Raw genomic sequence first — 27,817 nt, 5'->3', positions numbered from 1 at the left:
AGAATCAACACTTCTGTTCAACTTTGTTTAGAATGTTTTATTCTGCTTTAGTTGTACTTCCTTTTTGCTACTGTTGATACATGCTGCTCCTGGGACAGTATTGAGTTTATGGTGAGTGAGCACAGTGTCACAACACTCCACTGGAGCGAGCTACTTCTCTTTCCTCCAACACAGACAAGAGAAATAGAACTTATGATATAAACTTAAAATAATTTAAAAAGATAAAAACACATACATTAATGTTAGTTTATCATTCATATGTTTTTTTTCCATAAAAAACAAACAAAACAAAAAAAATACAGTGCATATTCATTTTGAGAATCATGATTAAGAGAGCTCAATAACTGAAGTCATAATTAGCAACTAGTGGGATTGCCTGCCTCATGTGGGTGTGTAGGAACTGCTCCACTACGGAGAAGCATATGCAGTTCTGTTTTCAGCTGTGTCTCGTCTCTGGCCACAGCCACTGGATGTCTTTTTCCACTTTTATTTTCTCTCGTTAGTCACTCAGTCTTTTGGCTTTTGGCTTCCGCCCCCGGAGCGGCCTTTTCTGTGGCTGAAGAGTCCTCATTGGCTGCTTCACCTTTCTCCTTCTTATTTTTGCTGTCAATCAAAGCATGCTCCCTGTTCACCAGCTCCTGCAGCTCCTCCTGGGGTAGAAGCCAATCAGAATTAGATTAGTTTCATACCCACCTAAAGCAAACCCACCCCCAAAACACCATGCACCAATACGTATGGAGTAATAGACTGCAAAGAACATCAATCTATCAGACCTTAATGGACACTTTTCTGTGTTGTGTTATTCTGTTGTTGGTTTACCTTCCATCCCAGGAGGTCTGCGAGAGCCAGGCAGCCATCATCACAGGTGCTGATGTGGGCCACATCCCTGTGGAGGAGACTGGAGCTTCACTATGGGACTCTGACCAACTCTCATCACCTCCCCTATCCTTCCTTTGCACTCATCTGCTGCACGCTTACCCCAAATATTAGAGTGCTCTGTCAATTGAATATTCTCCTATACATTACCATTTTCAAAAGCTGAAAACATTTTTTTTTAAATTACAAAAAAACTCCCTGTAGCAATGTCTGTTTTGTATTCACACTAAATACAGTTGCAAGTGGGAGGCAGAGATATTTTAGGGTAACTCCCTTGCATATTGCTGCCTTTAAAAATAAATGGCATCCACTGCCTGTTGCTCCTTGCTGTGAAACATAAATAGGCTGATGGCTCCATCTCTTGTTTATAGAGCTTTTCAAACCAGCGGTCACAGTCTGTGACCTGTACGCTGTACGCCTTACGCCTTACCTGTACGCTTTGTCTGACTCAAAATCCAGCCCTCCACCCAAACCAAGCATCCCACTCATGAAGTCAGACTGCAGAGGGAGGAAGTGGAAGAGAAGGACAGAGAAACAGGGGGGGGGGTCATGTTTAGCCAAACGATCAAAGATGTAATGCTGTAGAAATTATAATAAATACAGCACAAATAAATCAGAGCACAGAAAACACACCTCTCCCGTCTTCTCCATGTTGATGAGGAGCCTGGGAGTACTCTTAGGAACTCTGAATCACAGATGAAAATGTCAAAAATTCCACATTAATCTGAAGAACAACACAGACTAGGGATGCACCGATACCGATATCGGTGCCGATACTTCGTTAAAATACTCGTACTCGTTTTGAATGGCCGATACCAAGCACCGATACCACTCATCAGTATTTCACTGCATCAAACTGGCCGGGCTATGCTGACACAAAATGTGATTTATTGTCCTACCACTCTCTGCCAGACTAGTAAGTAGCTTATTTGCCGTCTTGTGTTGCATTTGCTTGATGTTTGACTGTGTTAGGAAAGTTTGTCATAGTGTCAAAGTATTTCAGTATACAGGTTTCGCTAAATTTAGCTGCTAGCATCTCGTTAGCGATTAGCAATTCCGTTGAGCTGCCTTAACGGCGATTTGGGCTCATTTTAAGATAAATGACGACGACAGGAGTAAGGCACAGTGTAAGATCTGCACTGCTACGGTGTGGAGGGGCGGAAAGGAAAGTACTTTGTTTAACACAAGCAATTTGATTAAACATCTGAAGACACACCATAGTGCTTAGTACACAGCGTTCACTGATGCTAGTGGCACAAGACCGAAGCAACCAATCTTAACTGACGTCTTGCAAAAGAAAAAAACGCGCACGCACACAGAGAGAGAGAGGTAGAGAGAAAGACTGTGCCACATAGGTTAAGTGATTGTTTGTGTACTTGAGCAGGAGATTATTCTGATCCTTTTGTAACTGAAATGTGCTCTTGTGCTAATCTAGTAATAGTTCTGTTCACTTTTTGTTAAGCAGACTGTGTTGTTAACTATGCAGCAAATTGAATTGCCTTTATCTGGTTATATTTGCATTTTGTCTCATGTGATGATATTGTCTGTTTGAAGGCTTTTTTGTGTGTTAAAACCAGAAAGCTCTGTTTATTTTTGGCTTGGGATAGCCTTCTGTTAATTTTGTACTATAGGCTTGACATAATCTGCAGAGGATAAAATAAAATCTGCCTCCAAATTAATTGCACTTTCATGGAGACCAAATCTAAGAAGTATCGGTATCGGTACTCGGTATCGGCAAGTACACAAATAAAAATACTCGTACTCGTATCGGTTTGTAAAAAAGTGGTATCGGTGCATCCCTAACACAGACCATATAAATATTCCACCAGTCTCTTCCCTCTGAGTGTACTATGATCAGGTACTAGTCTTATCCATGCACAATGGGCAGAATATATTATATATGTATATGTATATGTATATGTAAGACATGGGCAGCAGCGCCCTCTACTGGTCAATCAGTGCAGTCACAAACTACAGCTGATATAAAGGAGTTGGAGCACTGAGGCATCAGGCGCTTACCTGCCAACCAAGGAAGCAAAGGGCTGCACCTGTAGAGATGTGCCCATAATGATGAGCAGGTCACATCGAGGAAAGTCCTGAGAGAGAGAGAGAGAGACAGGCATATCAATTGAAATTTAATTCAAATTAAATCGATTCAATTTAAATTATATACATACAGTAGCCCCATTACCAATGATCATTTGTACAAAGCCCTGGGCCGGAGAGCCTATCTACCCGAGGCCACAAGAGGGAAAGAAAGAAACAAGGGGGACAGGAACAAGAAGGGAAAGAGGGAAAAGAGGAGAGAGAGAGAGAGAGAATCAAAAGGCAGATAAGGTCTTCTGGTCTCTCTTACCGTTGTCATGGAAGTGAAGAATCGTCCTGGCAGATTCTCACCAAAGAAAACAATGTCTAACTCAAGAGAGAGAGAGGGAGAGGGAGGAAGAGCACGGGAAAGGGGACAGACAGATGAAACTCATATGATACATGTGCACTAACTAAAAAGGATTAGCCAATAAGAAGTGTTGAAAATAAAACCTGTCTCACCTGGCTTGACCAGTCCACTGCACTTGTCACACTTGGGGATCTCATCAGAGAAAATCTTCTCTGCATGTAAGAGGATATGGACCAACCTTAGTGTGGAACATTTCGGACAGTGTGTGTGTGTGTGTGTGTGTGTGTGTGTGTGTGTGTGTGTGTGTATGTGTTACCCACCTTTCATCCATTCCAGGGTGTACTCCTTGCGACAGAGGAAGCTGAGACAGTGTGAGGTGTAGAAAGTTCCATGAGCTTCTACCAGGTCAGCATCCCCGAGGCCAGCCACTCGCTCCAGAGTGTCAATGTTCTAAGCAAAATAATAATAATAATAATAACAACAATAATAACAACAACAATAACAGTATAGCCGCAATGCAAGGCAATGATCAGGGCCCATGCAATGGAGACATTGAGGACCCTCCACAGGGGGTAGGATAGGGGGGTTGGATAGGACCCTCCACAGGGGGTAGGATAGGGGGGTTGGATAGGACCCTCCACAGGGGGTAGGATAGGGGGGTAGGACAGGACCTCACCTGGGAGTAGCAGCGACGAAGCAGCTCCTTCTCCTTCAGCATCCTGATGAAGTAGTGGCATACTGTGGGCTTCAGACATATCACAGCAGTTTGCACATATCCACACTCACGCAGACCACTCAGGTTAGTTACACAGCCTCCCAGTGCTGTAGCACTGAGACAAGAGTGCGAGCAATGCACAAAGTCAACTACAAACCTATACATACAGGAGTGCATCAAGCAATGGTTAAATAACCAGAACACCTGCTCCAAACATCCAGGTGAGCTGAGATACCTTGAATTGTCCAGGGTAGAGCTGCCTGGCTAAGGCGAAGAAGGCCTCCGGATGTTTCTGAGAGGAGAAAGAGGAGAAAATGGAGAAAATTGGAGGGGAACAGAGTGAGAGAGACAACACTAACTTATAAATCAGTTTCCCAAAACACCAGTGAAAGAGGGCGTATACCTTGAAGTAATCAATCTGAAAAATGGCCTCTGGGTAAGGTAGATTGTACTTCTGAAGGTTGGCATAGAGACCCGACACGGGAGAGCGAAAGTCTGGGATTCCTGCCGCTAAACACACACAAAACCAAACCACAGCTCCAACTCACAACATCAGCACTCTGTATGTGGCCAAAGATGTGTTAGTCTGTTGTGAAAAGAGCACAATATTCACCTCCTTCTATGTGAATGTGCTACAGGCATAGTATTTCAGCAGGCCACTTACATGTTGATATTCCAGCACCGACCATACAGATGATATTCTTGCCTGTAGGGGGATATGCAGAAACTCACTATGACTTGTTTCAAAGGTACTCTAATGTACCCAGTCAGGAGCCTGTTAACCATTCATGCGCTGTGACAAAAACACTTGCGCCATTTCCCATCCCTCACATGACTATTCGCGACGCAGGGGTGGCTTTAAAGTGGTTGAAAAGATATTGGACACAGTGGAGCTTTTAAAATTGAGAAACCTTGACTCACATGCGCCACTCTGAATGTATCTGGCTACACCGTCGAGCGTCAACTCATCCAAAACCTTTTCTCCAGGGCCCAAGCCGAGAGTCCGAGAGAATAGGCTGCGCAGGAAATCCACTGGTGTATGGGGAAAGTCCATAAATTAGGACTGGCAGGGCTCACAACATTAAAAACAATAAGGAACCGTCAAAAAAGGACAGACTTACTCTCTGTGTCTCCCGATGCCTCACCCTCGTCGCTATCGTCCGACTGGTCCTGCATATTCAAGAGGGACTTGATTAGACAACAATCGAGTTAGGTTAGCTAAAACCTAAGGCATAGGCATAAACCAACATATACAAGTCATACATCGTGTCGGTTTGGAAGTTCCTCATAGACAATCTTTTTCTGCGGGACCATGTTGTGCATTAATTTAGCCAATATCCGAGGTTACCCTAACGTTACCCTTAATAAACTAACTTACCTCGGGTACCGGAGATTGGGCCTCCTCGTCTGGCTTTGTAACTTCTACAATCAAAACAAACAGGTGATATGCTGTATTCTCAAGGTAAACGCATCTAGTGATAGCAAGACATATCAAAAGAGCACACAGTAAATTAATTGTTATCACCTGACAGTTAACGCAAGATTATAAGCTAGCCAGATAGTTTGGCAGCGCCGATCAGTGACTGTCAGTTTATTTTAAGCATAAAGGTACATTTCACAAAACTGGAAAATGGTTACCTTGAGCATCAGACATCTATTCGATTTGACTGCACTTCTACGGAATCGAGACTGTATGAAATGTCTGATAGATGCTTTGCAAGTACAATCTGAGCTCGCCGACCAAGTATGTTTACAACATCGTCGTGTTTGCGACACCAAACATATTTTGCGACACCACCAGTGTTCCTACATAAAAATAAGTCCGGCTAGAAAATCGCGTGCACTGTTTCTACCCGTAATACCATTTGTTTCACGTGAATGTAAGGTAAAGGTAATGTAATGTAAAGACCACCAATGTGGTACGAAAACCACCACCAGTGTTTGTTGCACCAGAAATACACCTTCAGCATTTCTGTAACAATTGTCATTACATCGAGAAAACAGTACTGTTGTTAATTCAGATTCAGTCGGTGACGGATGACCCGTGAAGCAAGAAAACACATAAAATACCTATACATTCATAGGCTATACATACATACAAAACATACAAAAGGAGCCACTGTCTGTCTTACAACATGCTCTTCGCCGTCTTCTCAATTCCTTGTCACGTTGCCGCCTGACTGAAAGTACTAGCACATCACCTCGGTTAATAGGATTTCAGGATTAACACCTTTCTGTAAACTAGATTCCACACCTGTTTAAAATGCAAATCTGGAGATGTCACTCTTTTTATCTCCTCGAATCAAATTCAGAGGTGTAATTACACACACCCACTCTCTCTCTCTATCCCTCACACACACACACAACTATATACTGATAAGAACATAGAAACAACATACAATTCAGAAGTACGTACTTTTATTGCAAATGGCAAACTGCTGCCCAAAGACTAAATGTACAGTATGAATAAATGTACAATATCAACAATAACAATGACATGGCTCCTATATGCCAAAGGGGTCATGATACCATCATAGATGACATGCTTGTACAGTTCAGTGTACATTTGATCTTAAAATGAATGGTTAACTTATATCAATCTGGAAGTGAGTTAACTTCAATATATGTACATTTAAAGAATTAAATGACACTGAAAATGTGAGTACTATGTTTAGTTGCATACTGAATACAAATACAAGTATCTACATGAATTACAATAATTCAGCATGGGGTGTGTAAATGATAGTAAAAAAAAAAATACATTCATTACTGGTATGTACTTCCACAATGTGTTCCAGTTTATCACTGTGTGCATGTTTATGTATGATCATCACATGTGTTGATCTCTGTGTGCATGTTTATGTATGATCATCACATGTGTTTATCTGGGATTGTGCGTCTGAGCATATCAAATTAAGTATTTATATAAATAATTGTTTCTGTGTGTACGTGTCCATGGATAACTCCCGTCACTGCATCTGCCCCTGTCTCTTTGCACTGGTCTGCCCACTCTCCTCTTCCTGTGGCTGGGCCCCTGGGTCTGTGGAGCTGTGTGTGGTGATTGTTTGCGTTGTGTCCTCCAGGCTAAGGCCCTGGCTGTACTCAGCCCCAGTCACAAGGCAGTGTGGCAGCATCTCCTCCATAAGGATGCGCACCAGCCCAGGGTTCTGCAGGCTGGGGATGCTGGACATGTTCAGCCGATGCAGCTTCCTGTGGGACAGATGCGGAAGGACACTGGGCTCAGTCTCACAGGCATGGCATAACCGTAGGTGCTTGCATGCATATACAGGTACTTTCAGCCTCACTCCAGTACCTGAGGTGCTGCAGGGCACACAGGGCTCCTACAGTGATCCGGGGGCAGTGGGAGATGTCCAGTTCCTCTAGGCTGTCATTGAACATGTGCAGGCGTGTCAGGAACCAGCCGTCTACCTCTGGGCAGCCCCTCAGGGAGAGCCTCCGGAGATGCAGCTGACTCACTGATGAGGGAGGGGAGGGGAGGAGAGGGGAGGGGAGGGGAGTTAGGGGGGAATGTGTTTTCACTTTGGGCCAACAAGGTGCACGTCTCAGGTGGCCACAGGCAAGTACACAATGCGTCATCAGAAATGTGAAGGGTTATGGCTGAGACGAATGTATACAGTATACAAGCATGCAACTGCAGACACATTGAACTATGCAAAATTGATTTCACGCATTGTTGCATTCTGCAGTGGGTCATTTCTACAAAGTTATTGTGAGCTGCAGTCTGTGCACGGAGGGTGGGAGGCAGTAGCTGTGTCAGTAATCAGTAGCTACAGTAACAGTAGCTGTGTCAGTAATCAGTAGCTACAGTAACAGTAGCTGTGTCAGTAATCAGTAGCTACAGTAACAGTAGCCTGGTCAGTAATCAGTAGCTACAGTAACAGTAGCTGTGTCAGTAATCAGTAGCTACAGTAACAGTAGCCTGGTCAGTAATCAGTAGCTACAGTAACAGTAGCCTGCTCAGTAATCAGTAGCTACAGTAACAGTAGCTGTGTCAGTAATCAGTAGCTACAGTAACAGTAGCTGTGTCAGTAATCAGTAGCTACAGTAACAGTAGCCTGGTCAGTAATCTTGCTGATCTTGTGTATCCTTTGTGTTAATGTGTTTTGTTTCACACATGAGTGATCTGTGTGTCTCTTGTCTGACTACATCGTGACCATGCAGGGATAAAGCTTCTCCTCCCGACCAGCAGGCACAGCCATTACAGCTGGTTACTTACTGCTCAGGCTGAAATACACCTCCAGCCTACACACAGGTTTGAACAACTACCTTCAAATCTGGCAAATCACACACCGATGTAATCAGTTGTCAATCTTTGTAGAGTGGTTAAGATGAAAATACAAGAACAGCATTTATATATATTTATATAGAGGCCTTAGGTGAAAGGACTGTAGTATTGTGTGCTTTAGTGTAAATGGACAGGAGAAAAGATGGCAGTACCTAGGTTGTCTAGTCCATCACGGTTAATAGGAGTGCCACTCAAGTCAACCTCTTCAATCATGGAGGTGGGGAAGTTCATGAAGTCAAAGCTGAATTTCCCTCTGGCATCGGGCTGGAACCATTCTGTCTGTCCAGCAAACCTGGACCCAAACAGGAAGGAACTGAGTGAGCACATAATCACACATGCAATGGCAGACTGTCATAATAACAGAAAGAAAGAAAGTAGTCAGTGGCAAAATCTTAAGTATAAACACATACTACAAATACAGTACATCCCTTGAGGATATCCTACTTTTACTATCCTCACTGATGTGTGTGGTTGGAATGGTAGCCTTTGCATAGAGACTGTGCAGTGAGCAAATCTCTCGCCCGACACCTTATGAAATGTGCTGGGGACAGATGCTAGGACCCATGGGTTTTAGCCTCCTTGCTAGCATGTCCGCCTCCTATGTATGAGGGTGCCGGGTTCGAGTCCAGTGCAGGATTGTGCTTCAGGTTACAGAATCAATGCTTGCCTTTTCCACAAATGCAACTAATGAATGAATGAAGTAATGAAGAGAAACCAAGTACCTGAAACTTCCTTTCAGGCTCAAGATGTAGTATGCTGCTGCAATGTTGTCACCATAGTTCTGCTGTGCAAAGCCATAGAAGCTGCAGGGAAGTAAAAGAAAATGTAGTAATGACAAATCAATTATTACTCAACTCACACAGAAAGCAAACAGGAAGAAATCAACTCTGCACTGGGACCACACAGCAGCAGAACAAACACACACCACCTCTCATAGGGTGCTAACAAGGGATCTCTGTTGAAATCCAATGTCTCAACTGATGAATGTATGGAGACACTTCCAACAGGGGCAAAGGTACCTTGTTTTGCATGCACAGTATACAAGATATTACATCACGCATATACTGAACATAAAAGGGAGGCAGATTATGCAGAGTTTCACATTATTTCAGACACTCACAGATTCTTCCGCCGGACAGCTCTGTTCCTGAAGGTGGCGCTCCAGGTCATGAGCTGCTCCACATCGTAGAACTGCTGCCTGAGCCGCAGGAGGAACCGGGTGACTGCGGACGGTGGGGACGCAGGGGACGCACTCAGGTATCTCCTGGCAACCGACCATGACGTTCTGTGACAGGACCGCCATGTCACCTGAGAAGTGTAATATCATCAGAAGAAATGGAGAGAAAAGCTAGGAGGGATGGACCTTCATTAAAGAGACATAACTGGCACAGTTAAAAGTCTGGGAGGGATGGACCTTCATTAAAGAGACAAAACTGGCACAGTTAAAAGCCTGGGAGGCCGGTGGGTGAGATAGATGTGTTTGTTCTTCCATCAAATGGGCATGTGCCATCAAAATGAATTGGAGGATGTTGTAAACAACGAGTTCCCTATAAAACACAGACCCTGTATTTTGTTACTTTAATCAGAGTGGGACAAAGCCATTGCTTGGCAAGTAATAAGTAAGACAACTCCCATGTAAAGTGAAGTCCAAGTGCTAAACCACATGTTTCAAGTCCTTGTGCACTTCTGGACTAGCCTAATACCCTCAGAGTAACAGTATATTAGATTTACACATATAGCAAACATCTTTTACATTTTACATACAAATGCAATCCAATAGGTTTTGAAAGGGGGGTTTTAACTGTATTCCAAAGATGATGCTAATAATTATAGTACAGTGGGCTCGTCTGCCGCGTCAAATAGAGCAAGAGAAAATTTTGCGAGTAAATTTGTCACGCATTTTAGTTTGCCGATAACAGAAAAGCACAAAGGACAAGACGTGATTGGTGAAATCGACAATCTGACGGTGGGAAGAAGCCAGTAACGCACTTAGCTACTTATGTTTCCCGATGTTAATAAGCTAACGCCAGTTAACGTCAAGTAATTTAGCTCTACTCAGCAGCCAGTCAAACCACACGAACAGAATGTAAGTATTGTTCTACGTGACAATGTCCACCATTGACAAAATATTCACAGTATTTCTTTTCGTGCATTTAACATTCAAGTAAAGGCAGACCTACCAGCAAGGAGGCGGCCATATTTCTGTCCCTACTACGGATTCCGTTAAGGGACAAATGTCACATTCAAAGTGTTAAGTCTACTTACATTCATTGTATAGACATTTGATACAAACCTTTGGATTTTAACAAACGAATAAACTACGTTTGGGATAGGCTGTTAGTATATGCATATGAAGAACTTTCACGACTGAGAAACAAGAACTCACTTTGAAGTGTTGAAAAGGCCTATTACAGAATAACAGCAGGTGTCGCTAGAACCAAACATACCCATCCTTCCATCCAACCAGCCTCAGGAATGTTGTCTGGACATGTCCTAACTGTAGCCGAGGCAAGTCTTTGGACGGGTTGGGTTGGGTTGGGTTAGCCTAACACTCAGTAGCCTACATAAACGGTATAACTAAAGTCTGAAGTCTCACAAAGGATTATGAAACGTAGTAAAAGGCATATCTCTCTCTCTCTCTCCCTCTCTATCTCCATTATTACACTCTATACTGTTTCCCATCTTTGTCATATTTCTGCTGTCCTTATCTTCCTCTGCTTCTTCTCTCTACAGAGAGGGAGAGGAAAAAGAAAGTGAAGCACAGTCTGTGACAGATGTGCTTTCACAATCGTTTGTACCAAGGAAAGAAAAACAAACATTCTTTCCTTGGTGAGCCTCTCACCATTCCTGTGTCAAAAGCAGTTAGAGAATAGTTTGGTTCCTGCTGGCGTACACATACATTTTTTTTTATTTGAGCATGTGTGCGTGTTAAAGAGAGTGGTGTGGTTTGCTTCATATTAAATGTCAAACACAGAGACTGCCATTGTGACTAGATTTGGAGGTTGAAAAGACTAAGGAAACGCTACCAACTATGAATGGGACTTGGATCTTGTCATAGGGCTGGTGTGTGAGTGTGAATACAATATGAAGCCGTACATTTTTGGTTTGTGTGTGTGCATTCACACATGCTCATGTGCAAATTGATGCATGGAATTAATTTTTGCCATGGGCAATCTGCTTTCCTTGACAGTGCAGTTATGTGAGTATGCATTTAAATTGCAAAGATGTGTTTCAGTTTATTCAGCTTGCCAGGGTAGTTGATTCATCCCCCATTTGCACAAACGGCACAGACTGAAAGCAGGGTTCCTCGGGTAGTTATCAGCCTCCTCCAGGCTAATAAAACCTTCAATTAAGCAATAATAGGTTTTGCCCTCAGCAATTATTAGTCAAGGTCGGTCTCACTAGTATGGGTACAATCAATAATTCATCCAATTTGAATACAGTTTGAATTTGAGAACCTGAGCCTCCATGTGTCCTTGTGTGCCATCTGCATATTTGTTTGGTGCTTTTATTTATTCATTGCTGCCTATGAATATGCATGCATTTACTTTTGTCCTGTCCCTAGTCTGTGACATGCAGTAAACAGGTGCATAGAAACAGATGTATTCACATTTATGGGAGGGAGAAAACACAAGAAAAATTGGAACCGGTTGATTTCGACTTCTCCAGGTAGATATGCTCTGTTTTACATTCACATTCCTGTGATTGTGTGTCACATCCATCACATATTAATATCTCTCTGAAGAAGCACATCCGCACATCAGTATCAGCCTCCAAAGATCTCCCTATCATTCCTCCAGCAGCCCCTCTGTACAGACAGAAATGTCAAAGAGTTTAGCAGTTATTTTTTAAAGAGGTACTTATTTGTGTGAGTACATTGTCATCACATGTGCTGAAACAGATTAAATGTCCTGCCTGTTTTTCTCACACTAGTCAGGAAGAGAGGAGAGCCCAAGAGGGAGTTGAGGGGGTGGGCTGAAAGGCAAACATGCCTCCAGGGCACCCTCATATTTAGAGGTGTGATGTTTTTTTCGGGCAGTAGATGAAGTGCCTGTTTCCCGGGGTCATCCCAGGCCTTGTGTGTGTGTGTGTGTGTGTGTGTGTGTGTGTGTGTGTGTGTGTGTGTGTGTGTGTGTGTGTGTGTGTGTGTGTGTGTGTGTGTGTGTGTGTGTGTGTGTGTGTGTGTGCATGTTGGAGGGACTCTTTAAAGGTGCCAAGCGAGTGTGAGAGACTCTTAACCCTTGTGCTGTAAGATTGATGGCATCTCCACTTCCCTCTGAGGCACCTGTGACCCTGTGAATTTGAATGGCAACGACAGAAGAATCCCACATGTGTTGTTCAGTGCTGTGGTTATCTAAAGAGATGTGTCAGTAGGGAATGAGATTCTCTTATGTATTAAACTATTCATATACATTACACACTACATTAGGACAGGACACTGTACAGATTTTTTTTTATCAACACCACTCTAAGAATCTCTTACTGAAGAAATACAATTATTAGTATTTGTAAATTATAGGTAAATTATCATTCATTTATCGTCATGTGAGTGTTTGTTTACCCCATTCCATTGCTACACCACCCTCGACACCATGCGTATACTGGCATACAAGAAAAAAGGACATGACAATATGAGTCATTACTTGTCAATAATTTACATTCAAATCCACTCCGACACACACCTCAATGTCATTACCATAATGTGTACCATTTTCCAATGTGTGTCAGCGCTAAATGACAAATGTGGTTATCTTTCATGGGAAGTATTTAAGGAGGCAGTAATGACAGTTGCTCCCAATCTCATTGAAGCATAAAAACATCTTGGCCTTTTACGGCTTCAGCATTGTCCATTACATTCAGTTTTGAATACACATGTGTTATTAAATGCTTTCCTGAATTTTCTGAAACCCTTATAATATTATTAGGCCAATTTGATGTGGAGGAAGAAAATGTTACTGTTTTGTGTTCGTACGTAATAGATTTATTTTCCTTAGAAACTCCTATGTGAAGGGACAAGTAATCATGTTAGGTTTACATCAATACAAAATGCAGAAACATACCTCATCATCAGGATGCTTCCAAAACCATTTCCCAAATCTCTTTTCATTACAGCATCAGCAAATGGACTGTGTTAATGGAGTTGGGAAATAAATGATTTCTCTGGGCTCACAAAAACACATTCACATTATGGGTCTTGCAAATAAACTGTGACTTATCCTTCTTGCGCGTGCACATGTGTATGTGTGTGTGTGTGTGTGAGAGAGAGAGAGAGAGAGAGAGTGTGTGCATAATTGGATGTGTGTGTGTGTGTGTGTGTGAGAGAGAGAGTGCATAATTGGATGTGTGTGTGTGTGTGTGTGTGTGTGTGTGTGTGTGTGTGTGTGTGTGTGTGTGTGTGTGTGTGTGTGTGTGTGTGTGTGTGTGTGTATGCGTGTGTGTGCACGCGCGCGCATGTGTGTTTGTATTGCAGTGTCCTCATTGCTAGAGCTCTAGGCTATGGCAGGCTGCTGCATTTTGGGCTCAGTTGCACAGTCTCTGTGGTGCGCTGTGGGTAATTTGTGGACCTACATTAATGAACCTGGCTTTGAAGTGGAGGCTGCTTGCAGCTGAATAATGAGGCTGAGCTGAGGGTAAGGGGCGACAGGTCTGTTTCAGGACACAATCATCAAAGGATTGATTAGTGACCTGAGTGGGGCCTGGAACAGGTGGCAGTATGTAATGACAAGCAAAAGTCAAGGTGTTTTTGGAAAAGCATCACAGTGAGCAGTATATGTTGACAGTAAAATACTCTATGCAGTAAAAATGTATCCCTCGTTCAATCTTATGGGAATGAAAGGGAGAGTGTTGTGATAAAATAACATGTATTTTACAAATTTGAATGTATCTACATTAGTTGCGTAGTCAGATCAGCCATGTTGGCCTGATAATGTAGAGGATATAATGCTGTTTTTCACACAGGATCCTTGAGCAGAAAAGAGACCAATTTAGCCTGCAGAATCATTTAGTCCTCATTTCATTAAAGATGAGAGTAGTTACTGTAGTTAAAACAGTTTCCCGCATTAACTCTAAATTCACCTTGCCTTTTAAAATTTGCATTACCTTGTGCTGTGCATGGAAATCAGTTATGTGAACACACTAATTAGGGCACTCTCTCTTCCTCTTTCCTGTTCTTCCTCTCTCTGTTTTTCCTGTTCGATCACTCTTCTCTTTATCCCTACTGCCTCCAGATTATGGCATTGTTTGTTTTTTCTATTTTCCAAACCTTGTTTATTTTCCCTTTCCCCAAGGGCTGTTTCTTTCTTTCATGTTCCGTATAGCTCCTCTCTATCCATCTTTTCACACATCTCTCTTTCTCTCTCTCTCTCTATCTCATCCTCTTTCGGTACTGCACAGCTGTGCAGTCATTGAAGGAAGTAGGATCGGACTCACATTTCTGTGTTGTCACTTTTCACATATCTGATTGTCATCAAAATGCTTCACACTTCATCAGTCACTGTCTCACTCTCTTTTGCACACAGAGAGGAACACACATGCACACATGCTCAGACATAGATGGAAAGACACAAACACACACAAACACACACAAACACACATGCTCAGACATAGATGGAAAACACAAACACACACAAACACACATGCTCAGACATAGATGGAAAGACACAAACACACACAAACACACATGCTCTGACATAGATGTAGAGACACAAACACACACATGCACACATGCTCAGACATAGATGGAAAGACACAAACACACACAAACACACATGCTCTGACATAGATGTAGAGACACAAACACACACATGCACACATGCTCAGACATAGATGGAAAGACACAAACACACACAAACACACATGCTCAGACATAGATGTAGAGACACAAACACACACAAACACACATGCTCTGACATAGATGGAAAGACACAAACACACACAAACACACATGCTCAGACATAGATGGAAAGACACAAACACACACATGCACAGAACTAAACGCACAGGCACACTTAATATATATATATAGGCCAAACTCCTCCCTTTTGTCATTAACACTCAGAAGCTGTCATCATTTGGGTGCAGGCAAGGAAAGGTATTTACTGGCCACAGTTGACATTTCCAGGTGGACATATTTCTATTGCTATTTTCTTCCTTTGTCAGCTCTATTTGTGCACACGGCACTTTCTCTGGCCCCTCATCTTCTCATGCAGTCTCACACCCTGGCTGACACCTCTCTCTCCACTCCTAATACTCATCCTTTTCTCTCACTCTCTTTCTCTCTCTCTCTCTCTCCACTCCTAGCACTCATCCTTACACTTGCACTCAGCTGTTTGTCTTCTCTCTCTCTCTCTCTCTCTTTCTCTCTCTCTCTTTCTCTCTCTCTCTCTACTCCTAGCACTCATCCTTACACTTGCACTCAGCTGTTTGTCTTCTCTCTCTCTCTGTCTCTCTGTCTCTCTGTCTCTCTTTCTCTCTCTCTCTTTCTCTCTCTCTCTACTCCTAGCACTCATCCTTACACTTGCACTCAGCTGTTTGTCTTCTCTCTCTCTCTCTCTTTCTCTCTCTCTCTCTCTCTCTCTCTCTCTCTCTCTCTCTCTCTCTTCTTCCCACCACTCTCCCACTTGGTTTACCTTTGGGTTTTCATTGTCTTTTACTGCTTTCACTACCTCTTCCTCGTGCCATCCTTTATTCCTCTTCATCTCTGCACCTCCCTCTGTCCTCTATTCTCAGACAGAACATCAGATCATAAATGTGTGGCCCTATTTAGCCTAACTTGTCCCCAAACAGGACGACATAACATAAAAACACACAGAGTTTGGTTACGGAAGAAAAATGTACAAGTTTATTAATAAACGCTAACAAAGTGTCACAGTGTCACGGTTCCTGAGGTGGTTCATACTCCCAGGATGCTTCCCGTTTCGGAGCTGGTTCCTGTCCCTGAGTTTGTTCAATTTAATTCCATTTTATTTACAGTTTATATACAGTGAGGAACCTTGAGTAGAACCTCAGCTCAAAGGGGGGATCTATCTGCTTGTGGCTAGCTGTGTGTGGGGGGGGGGGCAGAAGGGAAGGGAGGAGAGAGAGGAGAATCAGAAGCAAGCAGATGGATTCATACATGTATCAGAGGATAAAACATGATTCATACGCATGAAAAATGTCAGGAATAATGTATAGTCTGCCGGTCAGTATCTGAAAATAAATCCGGAATGATGTGACAAAAGCACAAAACCCGTTGCCAATGGCAGCGGCCATTCGTTTTTTTGCAGCGGTCAATATAAAGAAATATCAGACTTCTGAATGTCGGGGTAGCCCATTCAAATCAATGGAACTTTTTTCAACATTCTGTGGAGCCGTATATTAAACAGAATTAATAGTGGATAAAATCAGGAGAGCCAGCATTCGAAATAAGGTTACTATTATAAGGATAAGGACAGCAATGAAGCAGAAAACTATATCAATGATGGCATTTGTTTATATTATGGGGAAGTAGGCTGGCATACAGAAACCAGTTGTTCCTGTTGTCAAGATGGTTCCTGTACTCGAGATGGATCATGAGGTAGTTCCTGATCCCAAGTTTGTTCCATATCCGGAATTGGTTCCTGTGCATGTTCCGGGTCCCAAGGCTGGTCCTGAGCTTGCTCCTGGGTCGTGGATGCCAAGCCTGACCTCCTGCCTCTGAAGGGGTTCTGCCTTAACCACAGGCCTTCAGCTTGGCCCCCAGAGGGGTTCCACCTTTGCTACCAACTTCCAACCTGGCTTCCTCTACCTTCGCCTGTCAGTCCTGCCACCGGGTTCACATAGACGTGTGTTTGTATTTACTTCCTTGTAGCCATGTGCTTCTGTTGTTCCTTCTGTCTGCGTCTCCGCCCCTCACCTGATCCCGTTTATTAGCCTGTTCATTATCTGTATTGATTTCACCTGCCCCCCCTCATTGTTTTTGTCCAATGATCTGGTTCCCTGGTTCGGTTTTCCTCTGTATTTAAGGCCTTGTAATTGACCTGTTCTTTGCTCTGTCGTTGTTTGTGTTTAAGTTCACGTTGCCACTGCAGCGCTCCTGCTTTGAAAGTACAGATTCCCTTCAGTGTGATTGAAACTCTGTCTCGTGTCGTGCCATTGGGTCCAGCTACACTGCAGTATCACACAAAGGTGACAGAGCGTGGTGGTTACAACAACAGACTAAAAAAACAAAGGAAAGGCCTAATTTTTTCTTACTTGGGGTTGGAGCAACTGGCCTGACTCACAGGAAAAGAAAGGATGCTAGTCTTCCGAGTTCGCTTTTCCCCCTACTCTAACTGAACCTGAAAAGTGATGAAAGTTAATTACGTCGCAACTAGACTACTTCAATGCTCTCCTGTCCGGATGTAGCAACAACTCAATAAGGAGCCTCAAACTAAAACAGAACATTCCGCTGCTTGCACAATTACTAGAACTACAAACCTCACCTGTACCTCCTCCTCTCTGCACTGGCTCCCTGTCAAAAGTAGAACTGATTTCAAGTTACTCTTTCTAATGTTGGCGGGGAATAAAACACACAAAGTCCAACCAAATTAAGAGTAAGGGTTCTTTATCTGATAGATATATAAAACAAAAGATTTGTATAGAAAAGTACAAAAATAAAATGACATCAAATAGAAATCTTATATGATAAACTAACCTGTACACAAGCTAAGCCTATCCCAACTCTGTAGCTCAACTAGCCGTATAAGAAAATAAATGAAAGTAAGGTTCAGCAATACAAAACGGTAGTGGTGATACTGAGAGTAGACAAATACAAAAACATCATTAGTATACCACTAACATCAAATACATAAAGCTAAAATATACATAAAACCAAAATATACACCAGTATGTCCGAATGAAATGATACCAACACTTACATGTTCCTAACACGCACACATCTCTATCCTCCACACACGTGTGCTCCCAGGATACCACTATGGCTATATGTCTGCTAGGTGAAACATGACAATTCACTTTAATACAGCCTGTATGCAACTTAATTTCCTACAAAATACATCTACACTAACTACATCACCTCATACTCTTCACTCTATAGCCAAAACGGAATTGTATTTCACAAATGTAAACTTAAATTTAGCTACATCCCCAAATGACAGAGCGACTGGGCTAATCCACATGCTGCCAGAATCCACAAACATTCTTTCCCAAACGAACTCATCCATTCATATAAATCAATGATATATACAATTGCATGGTTATTAAAGTATTTTAAGACAAATGTCCCACTTACCAGCAATATTAACCAAGTATCACCAAATATCCCTCACGCCAGCCACCTTCTCTGATGCACTGCGTTCTCGCCCCAGTCTTAATACCCAGAATTCACCACATACCAACCCAGGAACTACAACATGATGCAATGTAGTTTTCTGGCATTTAAAGGAGACATGTCCCATTACCACTTAGAAAACATACAACAACCTCAAAATATGACCCGGTTACATTCTCCCCTGCTTAATAGTCAACGGCCTCGGTGACTACTAATAGTTTTATAACTTCTCTTGCAACCTCCTTAATGAATGCTGTGCCTAAAGTAGCGATCATCTGAGAGACTGCAGCTGGACTAGAGTCTAGCACTGACTTTGGCTCTTGATGGAGATTGGGATGTTGGCCTGCATTTGACCTCTGGCTTCTACGGGGGGTGGGGGCTGACCCTGGGTCAGATTCAGGCTCGGATTCCAATTCTGACTCGGATTCCAGTTCAGGTGTGGGAGGGTCTTCATCAAGCACTGGTTCAAGCTCCTGACCTTCACCATCATGCTCCGGCCTCTGATGCTCCTCCTCAGGCTCAGGGTCTGGTTCCAGCCATTCTTCATCACGTCCAGGCTCTGCATGTTCCTCAGCGAGCTCGGGGTCTGGACTGCTCACAGCGTTATATGGCCTGGTCTCTTCAGGTTCATCCAGGAGGACTGATTGCTGCGTCCCACTCAGACCGGGGCCAAAGCTAGGGACGGTCACCTGTTCCACCACGACACCATCATCAACATCAGCAGCTTCGCCTGGGTGTGGACTGGTCTCTTGCATGGCAGCTGGGGGTGTGTTCCGGGATCTGCTTCTCTGCTGCGGCATGAAAACAGGCATGGGCACACAAGGTCTAATGTCAACTCTGTTTACTCTCTTTATAGGTCCTCCTTCAACCGGTTCGACTGTATACGTGGTCCCTTGTATGTTCACCACTCGGTGAGGGGCGGGTTTCCAGGCATCTTGGATTTTATTTCGGCCTGGGGGTCTGTTCCTCAGATAAACTGTCTGGCCTATTTCAATAGGGGGGCAGTACACGTTCTCATTACGCCTGGAGATTCGTTCAGCTGCTTTCTGCTCACAATACTCTTTGGCCCTGGCATGGGCGTCTTTCAGACGCCTCTGATGTATAGCTAGCCAGTCGTGACGGGGCTCAACAGTAGACTCCTGCCCTAAAAGAGCATCAACGGGAAGGTGAGGGTCAACGCCAAAAAACAGATAATAGGGCGAGTACCCTGTCGTAGAGTGGGGGGGTCACATTATATGCATAAACCAGCTCTGGCAGGTGTTCTGGCCATCTACGCTTCTTTTCAGGCGGGAGGGTGCGTAACAGTTCGTGTAGTGTTCTATTGAAGCGCTCACACTGAGCGTTTCCCGTGGGGTGATGCGGAGTGGTACGGCTCTTTTTCACACCATAAAGCTTACAGAGTTCTGCTATCACTTCACTTTCAAAATTTCTCCCCTGATCTGAATGCAAGCGCTCAGGTACTCCATACTTCATGAACCACTCCCGCAACAAAACTTTTGCTGTGGTATCCGCTTTTTGATCCCGTGTAGGGAAAGCTTGAGTGAACTTTGTGAACACATCCGTGATAACTAAGACGTTTTCTCTCCCATCACGAGCCGGTTCCAGTATGGTAAAATCAACAGCCACTACTTCTAAAGGCCTGCTAGCTAAAAATGCTTTCATAGGAGGATGAATCTTAGGATTAGGCATTTTAGTCAACACACAGCGCTCACATTTCTTAATCCACTGCTTGACATCTTCATGAACTCCCACCCAGAAACATCTCTGTCTAAGAAGCTCCAACGTACGTTCACTACCTTGATGGCCCATAGAATCATGCACACCTTCCAACACTTGTGTCTTCAGACAACCAGGTACCAGTAATTGATAGCACTCCCCATGTCTCCTGTCCTCAATTACCCTATAAAGAAGTCCATCTCTCTCTCTAATGTGTGACCAATGTTTCAGTAAAGACCTCACAGGTTTTGACAAGTCATTTCTTTCTTTCCTCCCAAAAAGTCCGAAACACACTCAGGACCGGGTCCTGACTCTGGAACGAGCTGAGTTCTTGTTTGGAGTAGCCAGGTAAGGTAGGGGTATTACCCTGAGCTATAGAGTGGACAATAGGGTCTCCATTCTCTAAAGCCCTGACCTGCCTGATTTTGTAGCTATCCAGTCCTGCTGTTGTCAATTCTGTCCCAAGTGTGGTCCCCTTTCCTATCACATTGCAGATAGCTATACAACCATCATACTCCACATCATCCGTGACAGGCACATGCTCCCCTGCTAAAGGGTGCCTAGATAGAGCATCAGCAGCCTTGTTGGACCGCCCTGGCCTGTACTGGACTTCAAAATCGAGCACTGTCAGCTGTGCCATCCATCTTTGTTCTAACCAGGGGCGTAGCTATAGGGGGTGCAGCAGGTGCGGCTGCACCTGGGCCCGTAGCCGAGGCCCAAGATATACACGCGTACATTGACGGGCCCCCTATCAGGGAAGGTTGCATAGCGGGCCCACCCTCGATCCCTGTATAACGTCAACTTGTCTCGAGTCTGCTTATGTTCAAATGCGCGCTATTTTAAGAACCGTAACAGTGTCAAATGCTATATATACACCTAAAAGGGCAAACTTATCTCAGTCATGGTTTTGATTATTTTTTGGGAAAAAGTAGCAATTTATAACAAAATCATATGCTTATCCTACATACACTAAATAAACTATCAAAACACTATTCAATTAAATGAATAAGTTCTTATTTTCTTTGGTATTTTTGTGATTAGCAATGATGATTGCTGGGTAATATGTATGTTGTTGTCCAATGTCAAGTCTCTATTTGATCATGTGACAATACAATACGCTATAGTTAAACCAATTCTGATAACCTAGATCTGAAGGTCTGATAACCTAGCTCATTGAGCACTGCACAGCACAACTTTACTCGTAACAATGCCTTTTAAGCACAAGAGTGGAAGTAGAAAAGGGCAAGAGAAAAAAGAACAGGAGGAGAAGGCGGCAAAGCTGCCTAAATTAGATTATTTTGGCTTTTGAATTGCCGTCAACTAGTCGCCAGCCCACGGAGTCAGCAGTGCAGCAGTTCAGCTGGGATCAGAATCGCTGTTTCTGCCCTCAGTGGTGTGTCAGCAACCATGCAACAGTTAACAATTGTTACGGTAAGAAATGTTCCTGCTGAGAGTCAAACAAGACTTAGTTCATTGTGTACACACCAATCACTTCTGAAATATGTAAGGTTGATTAATTAAACACTATTTATATCGATAACAAACACCTTTGATTAACGTTTTTTTTAGACGCGGTTGTGGAAGTAGGGAACGCTACGATTTTTTTTTTTAGCGTTCACTAGGGGGGCCCGTCATAATATCTTGCACCTGGGCCCGTCGTTACTACGTTACGCCACTGGTTCTAACGCTCCTAATCTGGCAGTACCGAGATGGCAAAGTGGATTATTGTCAGTCAAAACAGTGAATTTAGAACCAAGCAAGTAACCTCTGAATTTGTCAGTTACTGCCCATTTCATAGCAAGAAGTTCTAACTTCATACTGCTGTAATTTCTGTCGTTTCTCTCTGCATTTCTTAACCTACGGCTCGCGTATGCTATTACTCTATTTTCCCTCCTTGCTGCTGATATAAAACCGCGCCTAAACCCTGGTTGCTGGCATCTGTCTCAACAATAAAAGGATGTGTGAAATCAGCAAATCCTAATATGGGTGCACTAGTGAGTCGCTGCTTTAAAACATCAAAAGAGGTCTGACATTCAGAGGTCCACAAACTAGACATCAACTGGTTTACTTTTGATGGGGGTCCTGAATTAAGGCAAAGATTAACCAAGTCATGGAGTGGGCCTGCTATACGGGAAAAATGTTCAACAAATCGCCTATAGTAACCACAGAAGCCTAGGAAAGATCTTAATTCCTTCAATGTCGTAGGCACAGGCCACTGCTTCACAGCTACGATTTTGTCAGGATCAGTTTCAATGCCCTCAGATGAAATCTGATGGCCTAGAAATTTCTCCTTCTTTTGCAGGAAATGACATTTTTCAATCTTTACTTTGAGCCCTGTGTCCTGCAGCCGTTTTAAAACAATATCAAGCCTATCCAAGTGATCACTAAAGTTCCTAGAAAACAGTAGGATGTCATCTAAATACACTAGCATTATTTGGAAGGTCAAGTCATTCATTGTGGATTGCATTAATCTCTGAAACGTCGCAGGTCCATTACAGACTCCCATGGGCATACGCAAGTACTCATAGAGCCCAAAAGGGGTTGTAAATGCAGTCTTATATCGGTCAGACTCTTCAACTGCCACCTGGTGATAACCACTTGCTAAGTCAATAGATGAGAAAAACTCAGCACCTTGCAGAGCATCAAAACTTTCATCAATCTGTGGTAACGGAAAAGCATCTTTCTTCGTCTTCTGGTTAAGTTTACGGAAATCAACACACAGTCGTATGCTACCATCAGATTTCCTCACAACTACCACCGGAGATGCATATGAGCTAGAGCTCTCTTGAATTACGCCCTTCTTTAATAACTTGGAGATATGCTCCTTGACCTCAGTGTACCGATTTGGGGGAATGCGACGATATGGTAAATTCACTGGTACATCATCTACTAGCTGAATCTCATGCTTGACTCTGTCAGTATACCCCAAGTCATCCTCATCACTAGCAAAAACATCAATATATCTGGCCAGTAATGCTCGTAACTTTTCTTGTTGTACTTCACTACCCCCAATGTCGAGTTTATCCAGTATAGCCTGTGTGCCAGAACTGATGGGACTGCTCTGCTCGACTGAGACATGCTCAGCACTTGCTGAGATCCGGTGAAACTTTACTTTGACCTGTGGTTCATCACTTATGCACTCTACAGGAGACAAGACACCAAGACGCGTCCGAGGGTTAAGCCATACATCTTCTTGAGTGAGATTCACTACTTGCACGGGAACTGTGTTGCTGCTAGCATCAACTAAGGTGGGCAGAACCACAAGACCACCTGAAACAGGCATGTTCGCCGGCTCTAGTAGCATCTGTCGTTCACATTCTGACCTCTGGGGTACTCCTTTTGCCATGACTGTAACTACTGATGCAGAGGGGATGTGTATTTTCTCTTTACCCGCAATTCGAGCTATTGTTTGCCTTCTGACAGCACATTTTTGCACCCGCTGAAATGCACCTCTCCAGTCTGACTCTAGGTTTCCCTTCAAAGTAGTCTCAAACTCAGCATGGACAAGCTGACGACACTGACTGATGATATTCATTCCAACAATACCAGGTACGGATGTTTCAAGGCTTGATGGGTCTTTAACAACTAGAAAACCACAGTCAGGGATTTTTAGGCCCATGGTCTCTACTTCTAACTCAAGATAGCCCAGATACGGAATCTCAAGACCATTGGCAGCAGTTAATCGGAGCCAACCAGCTGTGGACAGCATATCATCTTCTTCACCACATAAGTGCTGGCGGAAAAACTGTTCGGTAACTGTGCTTACTTGGCTGCCAGTGTCTAACAAGCAGCGGGTGGAGACACCGCCAATTTTCATCTCTACAACAGGGCATGTTCCAACAGCCCGGGCAAGGAATTGATCATGGGTTGGTGAAGCTTTGACTGAGTCTAAAGTATTCCCCCTGATCGCTTGACTCACAGCGACCGAGGAGTCTCGTTTCCCTGTACTCTGCTGGTTTGCTGACCGTTCGCATCCCATTTCTTTGGGCAGTTTCTGGCTATGTGTCCTTTTCCTTGACATTTGAGACAGATTGGCTTGCCATCATCAGTAAATCTCATTTGAGCCCGGGGTCTGGTGCTGGTTTGACCACTAGAGTTTGTTTTCTGCATAGTCAGATCCTTTACAGCTGCAGTCAACTCACCGATCTGTTTTCCTTGCTCTGCTACTACTCTAAGGAGATCATTTAAAGTCACCGGTTGCTGTTCAGGGGCCTTGACTACATTGCACTTGGCTTCTGTATCCACACTATCCCCTTTGCTTTTAGTCTTACACATCTTTGAGTGACTAGGGAGCTCCTCTATTGACCACAAAGATGCTTCTTCTCGTACCTCAATCATAGTAGAGTCTGGGTTCACTCTAGCAAACTTCCTCAGTTCCCTCTTGAGTACTGGATCTCTAAGGCCTTCGATAAACTGATCCCTAAGAACCTGTCTCTCATTAGGTAAAGCATTTGGATCTTGCTTCAAGACCGTTCTCAATATCTGACATAAACCATGCGAATACTCAAGAACATCCTCAAAATCTTTCTGCTTGCGATGGTAGAAGTCATGCAGCAGCTGGGCTGTGCCTCTCTTATCTCTAAAGGCTTCTCTGAGATATTTGAACAAATCACTGACTTGCTTAGGTCCAATGGCGCTACGAAATCTCACTTCTTCTAAAGCAGCCCCTCTCAAAAGTGACATGACAAAGTCATATTTATCATTCGCTGACTGATTTCTAGCACACAATACACGCTCAACCTCTTCAATGAAATCATCAACTGCACGGCCATCTTTGTCATATTCCCCACTAAAAGGTGTAATACTGTATGTCGTTCTCTAGGTACATAAACATAAGACCTCGGTGTATCTTGACTCAAGGCAGCAATAGATGCCGCTGCTTGCTGCTGTATCCTATTCAGTTCAGCAATTTGTTCTAAAATGGTAATGTTGTCAGCTGCGTTTTCAGCTGCAGGAACCTCTCCCTCCATGATAAACAGCGTCCTTTAAGTTTTTTTTCAAAGGATAAAGTTCTTGAGCGGTTGACGTGACGAGCTGGCCCGATGATGTCGCAGTCGATGCAGTCTCTGTGCTGAAATCCCTCTCAGCTGATCAGTCTCTGTGCTGAAATCCCTCTCAGCTAGCCTGAAGTCCACGGGTCACCACTGCCACTTCCTCAGTCTGCACCACACCAGGCTCAGTCCGTCCAACCTGTCACTGCAGCTTCGTACCACCACTACCGTTTAATGCCACAATAAACTATGCTATTATTTAAATAACTACCAGACAATGTGACCCCACTTCTGGTACCAAAATTTGTTGGCGGGGAATAAAACACACAAAGTCCAACCAAATTAAGAGTAAGGGTTCTTTATCTGATAGATATATAAAACAAAATATTTGTATAGAAAAGTACAAAAATAAAATGACATCAAATAGAAATCTTATATGATAAACTAACCTGTACACAAGCTAAGCCTATCCCAACTCTGTAGCTCAACTAGCCGTATAAGAAAATAAATGAAAGTAAGGTTCAGCAATACAAAACGGTAGTGGTGATACTGAGAGTAGACAAATACAAAAACATCATTAGTATACCACTAACATCAAATACATAAAGCTAAAATATACATAAAACCAAAATATACACCAGTATGTCCGAATGAAATGATACCAACACTTACATGTTCCTAACACGCACACATCTCTATCCTCCACACACGTGTGCTCCCAGGATACCAGTATGGCTATATGTCTGCTAGGTGAAACATGACAATTCACTTTAATACAGCCTGTATGCAACTTAATTTCCTACAAAATACATCTACACTAACTACATGTACTAAATGTAAACTTAAATTTAGCTACATCCCCAAATGACAGAGCGACTGGGCTAATCCACATGCTGCCAGAATCCACAAACATTCTTTCCCAAACGAACTCATCCATCCATATAAATCAATGATATATACAATTGCATGGTTATTAAAGTATTTTAAGACAAATGTCCCACTTACCAGCAATATTAACCAAGTATCACCAAATATCCCTCACGCCAGCCACCTTCTCTGATGCACTGCGTTCTCGCTCCAGTCTTAATACCCAGAATTCACCACATACCAACCCAGGAACTACAACATGATGCAATGTAGTTTTCTGGCATTTAAAGGAGACATGTCCCATTACCACTTAGAAAACATACAACAACCTCAAAATATGACCCGGTTACACTAACATACAAAGCCCCAAACGTCTTAGTGGAATCAGTTGTCCCCTATTGCCCACCAAGACCACCTCGTTCCCAGAGTGCAGGTCTCCTTGTAATTCCAAGAATATCAAAAAGCCCAACAGGAGGCCCTCCTGTGGAATAATCTTCCTGCTTCCATTCAAGAGGCAGACACTCTTTCCATATTCAAATTGAGACTAAAGACATTCCTCTTTACTGCATCCCCTTGTCGTAAATAATACTTCAAACACCCCTCACATTGTTCCTCATCACCATATCTATTAAGTACATATACACGTTGTGAGCGACCGGCGCGGCCAGCCCACATTTGGTGTCAGAAGTGGGATTCTGTGGCGCCCTAGAGGAAACTGGAGAGAAGAGGTGGAAGAAGAGGTGCGAGGCGTGGACGAGGTAGAACACAGGCTCGTGGCACGTGGCACAGGATGGACCAACGGCTAGGCCGGAGTGACGAGAAGGAGGGCGATGGCCCTGAGGAAGTGCTACAAGGGGCAGAAGGTGGAACACTGGACACGGTAGAGCGGAGGCATGATGAGAAGCCAGGTGATATAGCCGGGTTATACACCCTGCTGGAGAAGACACTGAAGTGCCAGGAACGGGATGCTAGTAAGCAGGAGCAAAGATGGCGAAGTGTGCAGATCCAGCTAAACCAGCTCCGTGATGACGTTGAGCAAAACCGGCCACCACGTCAAGCATCTCCGCCGCCTCAGCAAGGTCTACAGTCACCACTGCAGCCTCAGCAGGATCTACAGCCACAGCCGCTGCCGCCGCAGCCACAGCCAGATCAGCCGCCACCACTGCAGCATCAGCCCCAACCGCCAGGTAATGCACACCTGAATAGAGATGGCGCAGCTCCAGTGGCATGGTCACGTAAAGCTGTTCCTAGGTATGTGGAAGGTGAGGATATTGAGCAGTACCTCACCACCTTTGAACGACTTGCCAGGGCCTATCGCTGGCCCAGGGAAGATTGGGCGGTGTATATAGTGCCGCACCTCAGTGGCAAAGCCCGCAGTGCTTATGTCGCCATGGACATAAACGACAGTATGGATTATGCCAGAGTGAGGGAGGCGATCCTGGAGAAGTACGAAATCAATGAGGAAGTCTACAGGAGAAGGTTTCGTGAGCCAGATGTCCGGACGGGAGAGTCTCCCAAAGAACTCTACCAGCGTTTGAAAGACTTGTTCCGTAAATGGATTAGACCGGAGCAGAAGACGGTCGAAGAGGTAGCCGAAGACATCATCCTGGAACAATTTTTCCGCACCTTGTCACCTGAAGTCAGGGTGTGGGTGAAAGAGCAC

The 27,817-nt window shown here is 43.7% G+C and overlaps 2 protein-coding genes and 2 long non-coding RNA genes across 8 annotated transcripts; all 4 read right to left on the bottom strand.

Annotated features, from left to right (window-relative positions):
* Window positions 1-22: 22 nt before the first annotated feature.
* On the bottom strand, window positions 23-6,154 carry sirt2 (sirtuin 2 (silent mating type information regulation 2, homolog) 2 (S. cerevisiae)). 3 transcript variants are annotated; one of them, XM_042704085.1, is made up of 16 exons: window positions 6,119-6,154; window positions 5,365-5,408; window positions 5,108-5,156; window positions 4,908-5,018; window positions 4,651-4,692; window positions 4,390-4,496; window positions 4,222-4,278; window positions 3,948-4,016; window positions 3,592-3,721; window positions 3,424-3,483; window positions 3,233-3,288; window positions 2,896-2,972; window positions 1,510-1,561; window positions 1,307-1,374; window positions 820-886; window positions 23-650 (listed from the first exon to the last, which is right to left on the bottom strand). In XM_042704085.1, coding segments are annotated over exons 3-16 (1,044 nt in total). In that variant the 5' UTR covers window positions 5,109-5,156; window positions 5,365-5,408; window positions 6,119-6,154; the 3' UTR covers window positions 23-503. The 3 variants fall into 3 exon arrangements, with proteins under 3 accessions (XP_042560019.1, XP_042560018.1, XP_042560017.1); XM_042704084.1 differs by having other exon boundaries at window positions 6,082-6,147; XM_042704083.1 differs by lacking the exon at window positions 6,119-6,154 and adding an exon at window positions 5,625-5,960.
* Window positions 6,155-6,387: 233 nt separating this feature from the next.
* Window positions 6,388-10,766, bottom strand: dmac2 (distal membrane arm assembly component 2). Of its 3 annotated transcripts, none has more exons than XM_042704088.1 (6): window positions 10,740-10,766; window positions 9,413-9,600; window positions 9,015-9,095; window positions 8,445-8,584; window positions 7,300-7,462; window positions 6,388-7,196 (listed from the first exon to the last, which is right to left on the bottom strand). In XM_042704088.1, exons 1-6 carry the CDS (start codon window positions 10,749-10,751, stop codon window positions 6,956-6,958), a joined length of 825 nt encoding a protein of 274 aa, XP_042560022.1. In that variant the 5' UTR covers window positions 10,752-10,766; the 3' UTR covers window positions 6,388-6,955. The 3 variants fall into 3 exon arrangements, with proteins under 3 accessions (XP_042560022.1, XP_042560021.1, XP_042560020.1); XM_042704087.1 differs by lacking the exon at window positions 10,740-10,766 and adding an exon at window positions 10,473-10,565; XM_042704086.1 differs by lacking the exon at window positions 10,740-10,766 and adding an exon at window positions 9,707-9,727.
* A 7,071-nt stretch (window positions 10,767-17,837) lies between these two features.
* On the bottom strand, window positions 17,838-19,147 carry LOC122129063. The gene is made up of 2 exons (XR_006151731.1): window positions 18,168-19,147; window positions 17,838-18,044 (listed from the first exon to the last, which is right to left on the bottom strand). It is a non-coding gene; the product is annotated as an uncharacterized LOC122129063 (long non-coding RNA).
* Window positions 19,148-25,629: 6,482 nt separating this feature from the next.
* On the bottom strand, window positions 25,630-26,792 carry LOC122129062. The gene is made up of 2 exons (XR_006151730.1): window positions 26,293-26,792; window positions 25,630-26,030 (listed from the first exon to the last, which is right to left on the bottom strand). It is a non-coding gene; the product is annotated as an uncharacterized LOC122129062 (long non-coding RNA).
* Window positions 26,793-27,817: the final 1,025 nt, after the last annotated feature.

Source organism: Clupea harengus, unplaced genomic scaffold (assembly GCF_900700415.2).
Source record: "Clupea harengus unplaced genomic scaffold, Ch_v2.0.2, whole genome shotgun sequence".
In the NCBI taxonomy this organism is placed as follows: Eukaryota; Metazoa; Chordata; class Actinopteri; order Clupeiformes; family Clupeidae; genus Clupea; species Clupea harengus.
This window is presented reverse-complemented; position numbering and strand designations above follow the sequence as displayed.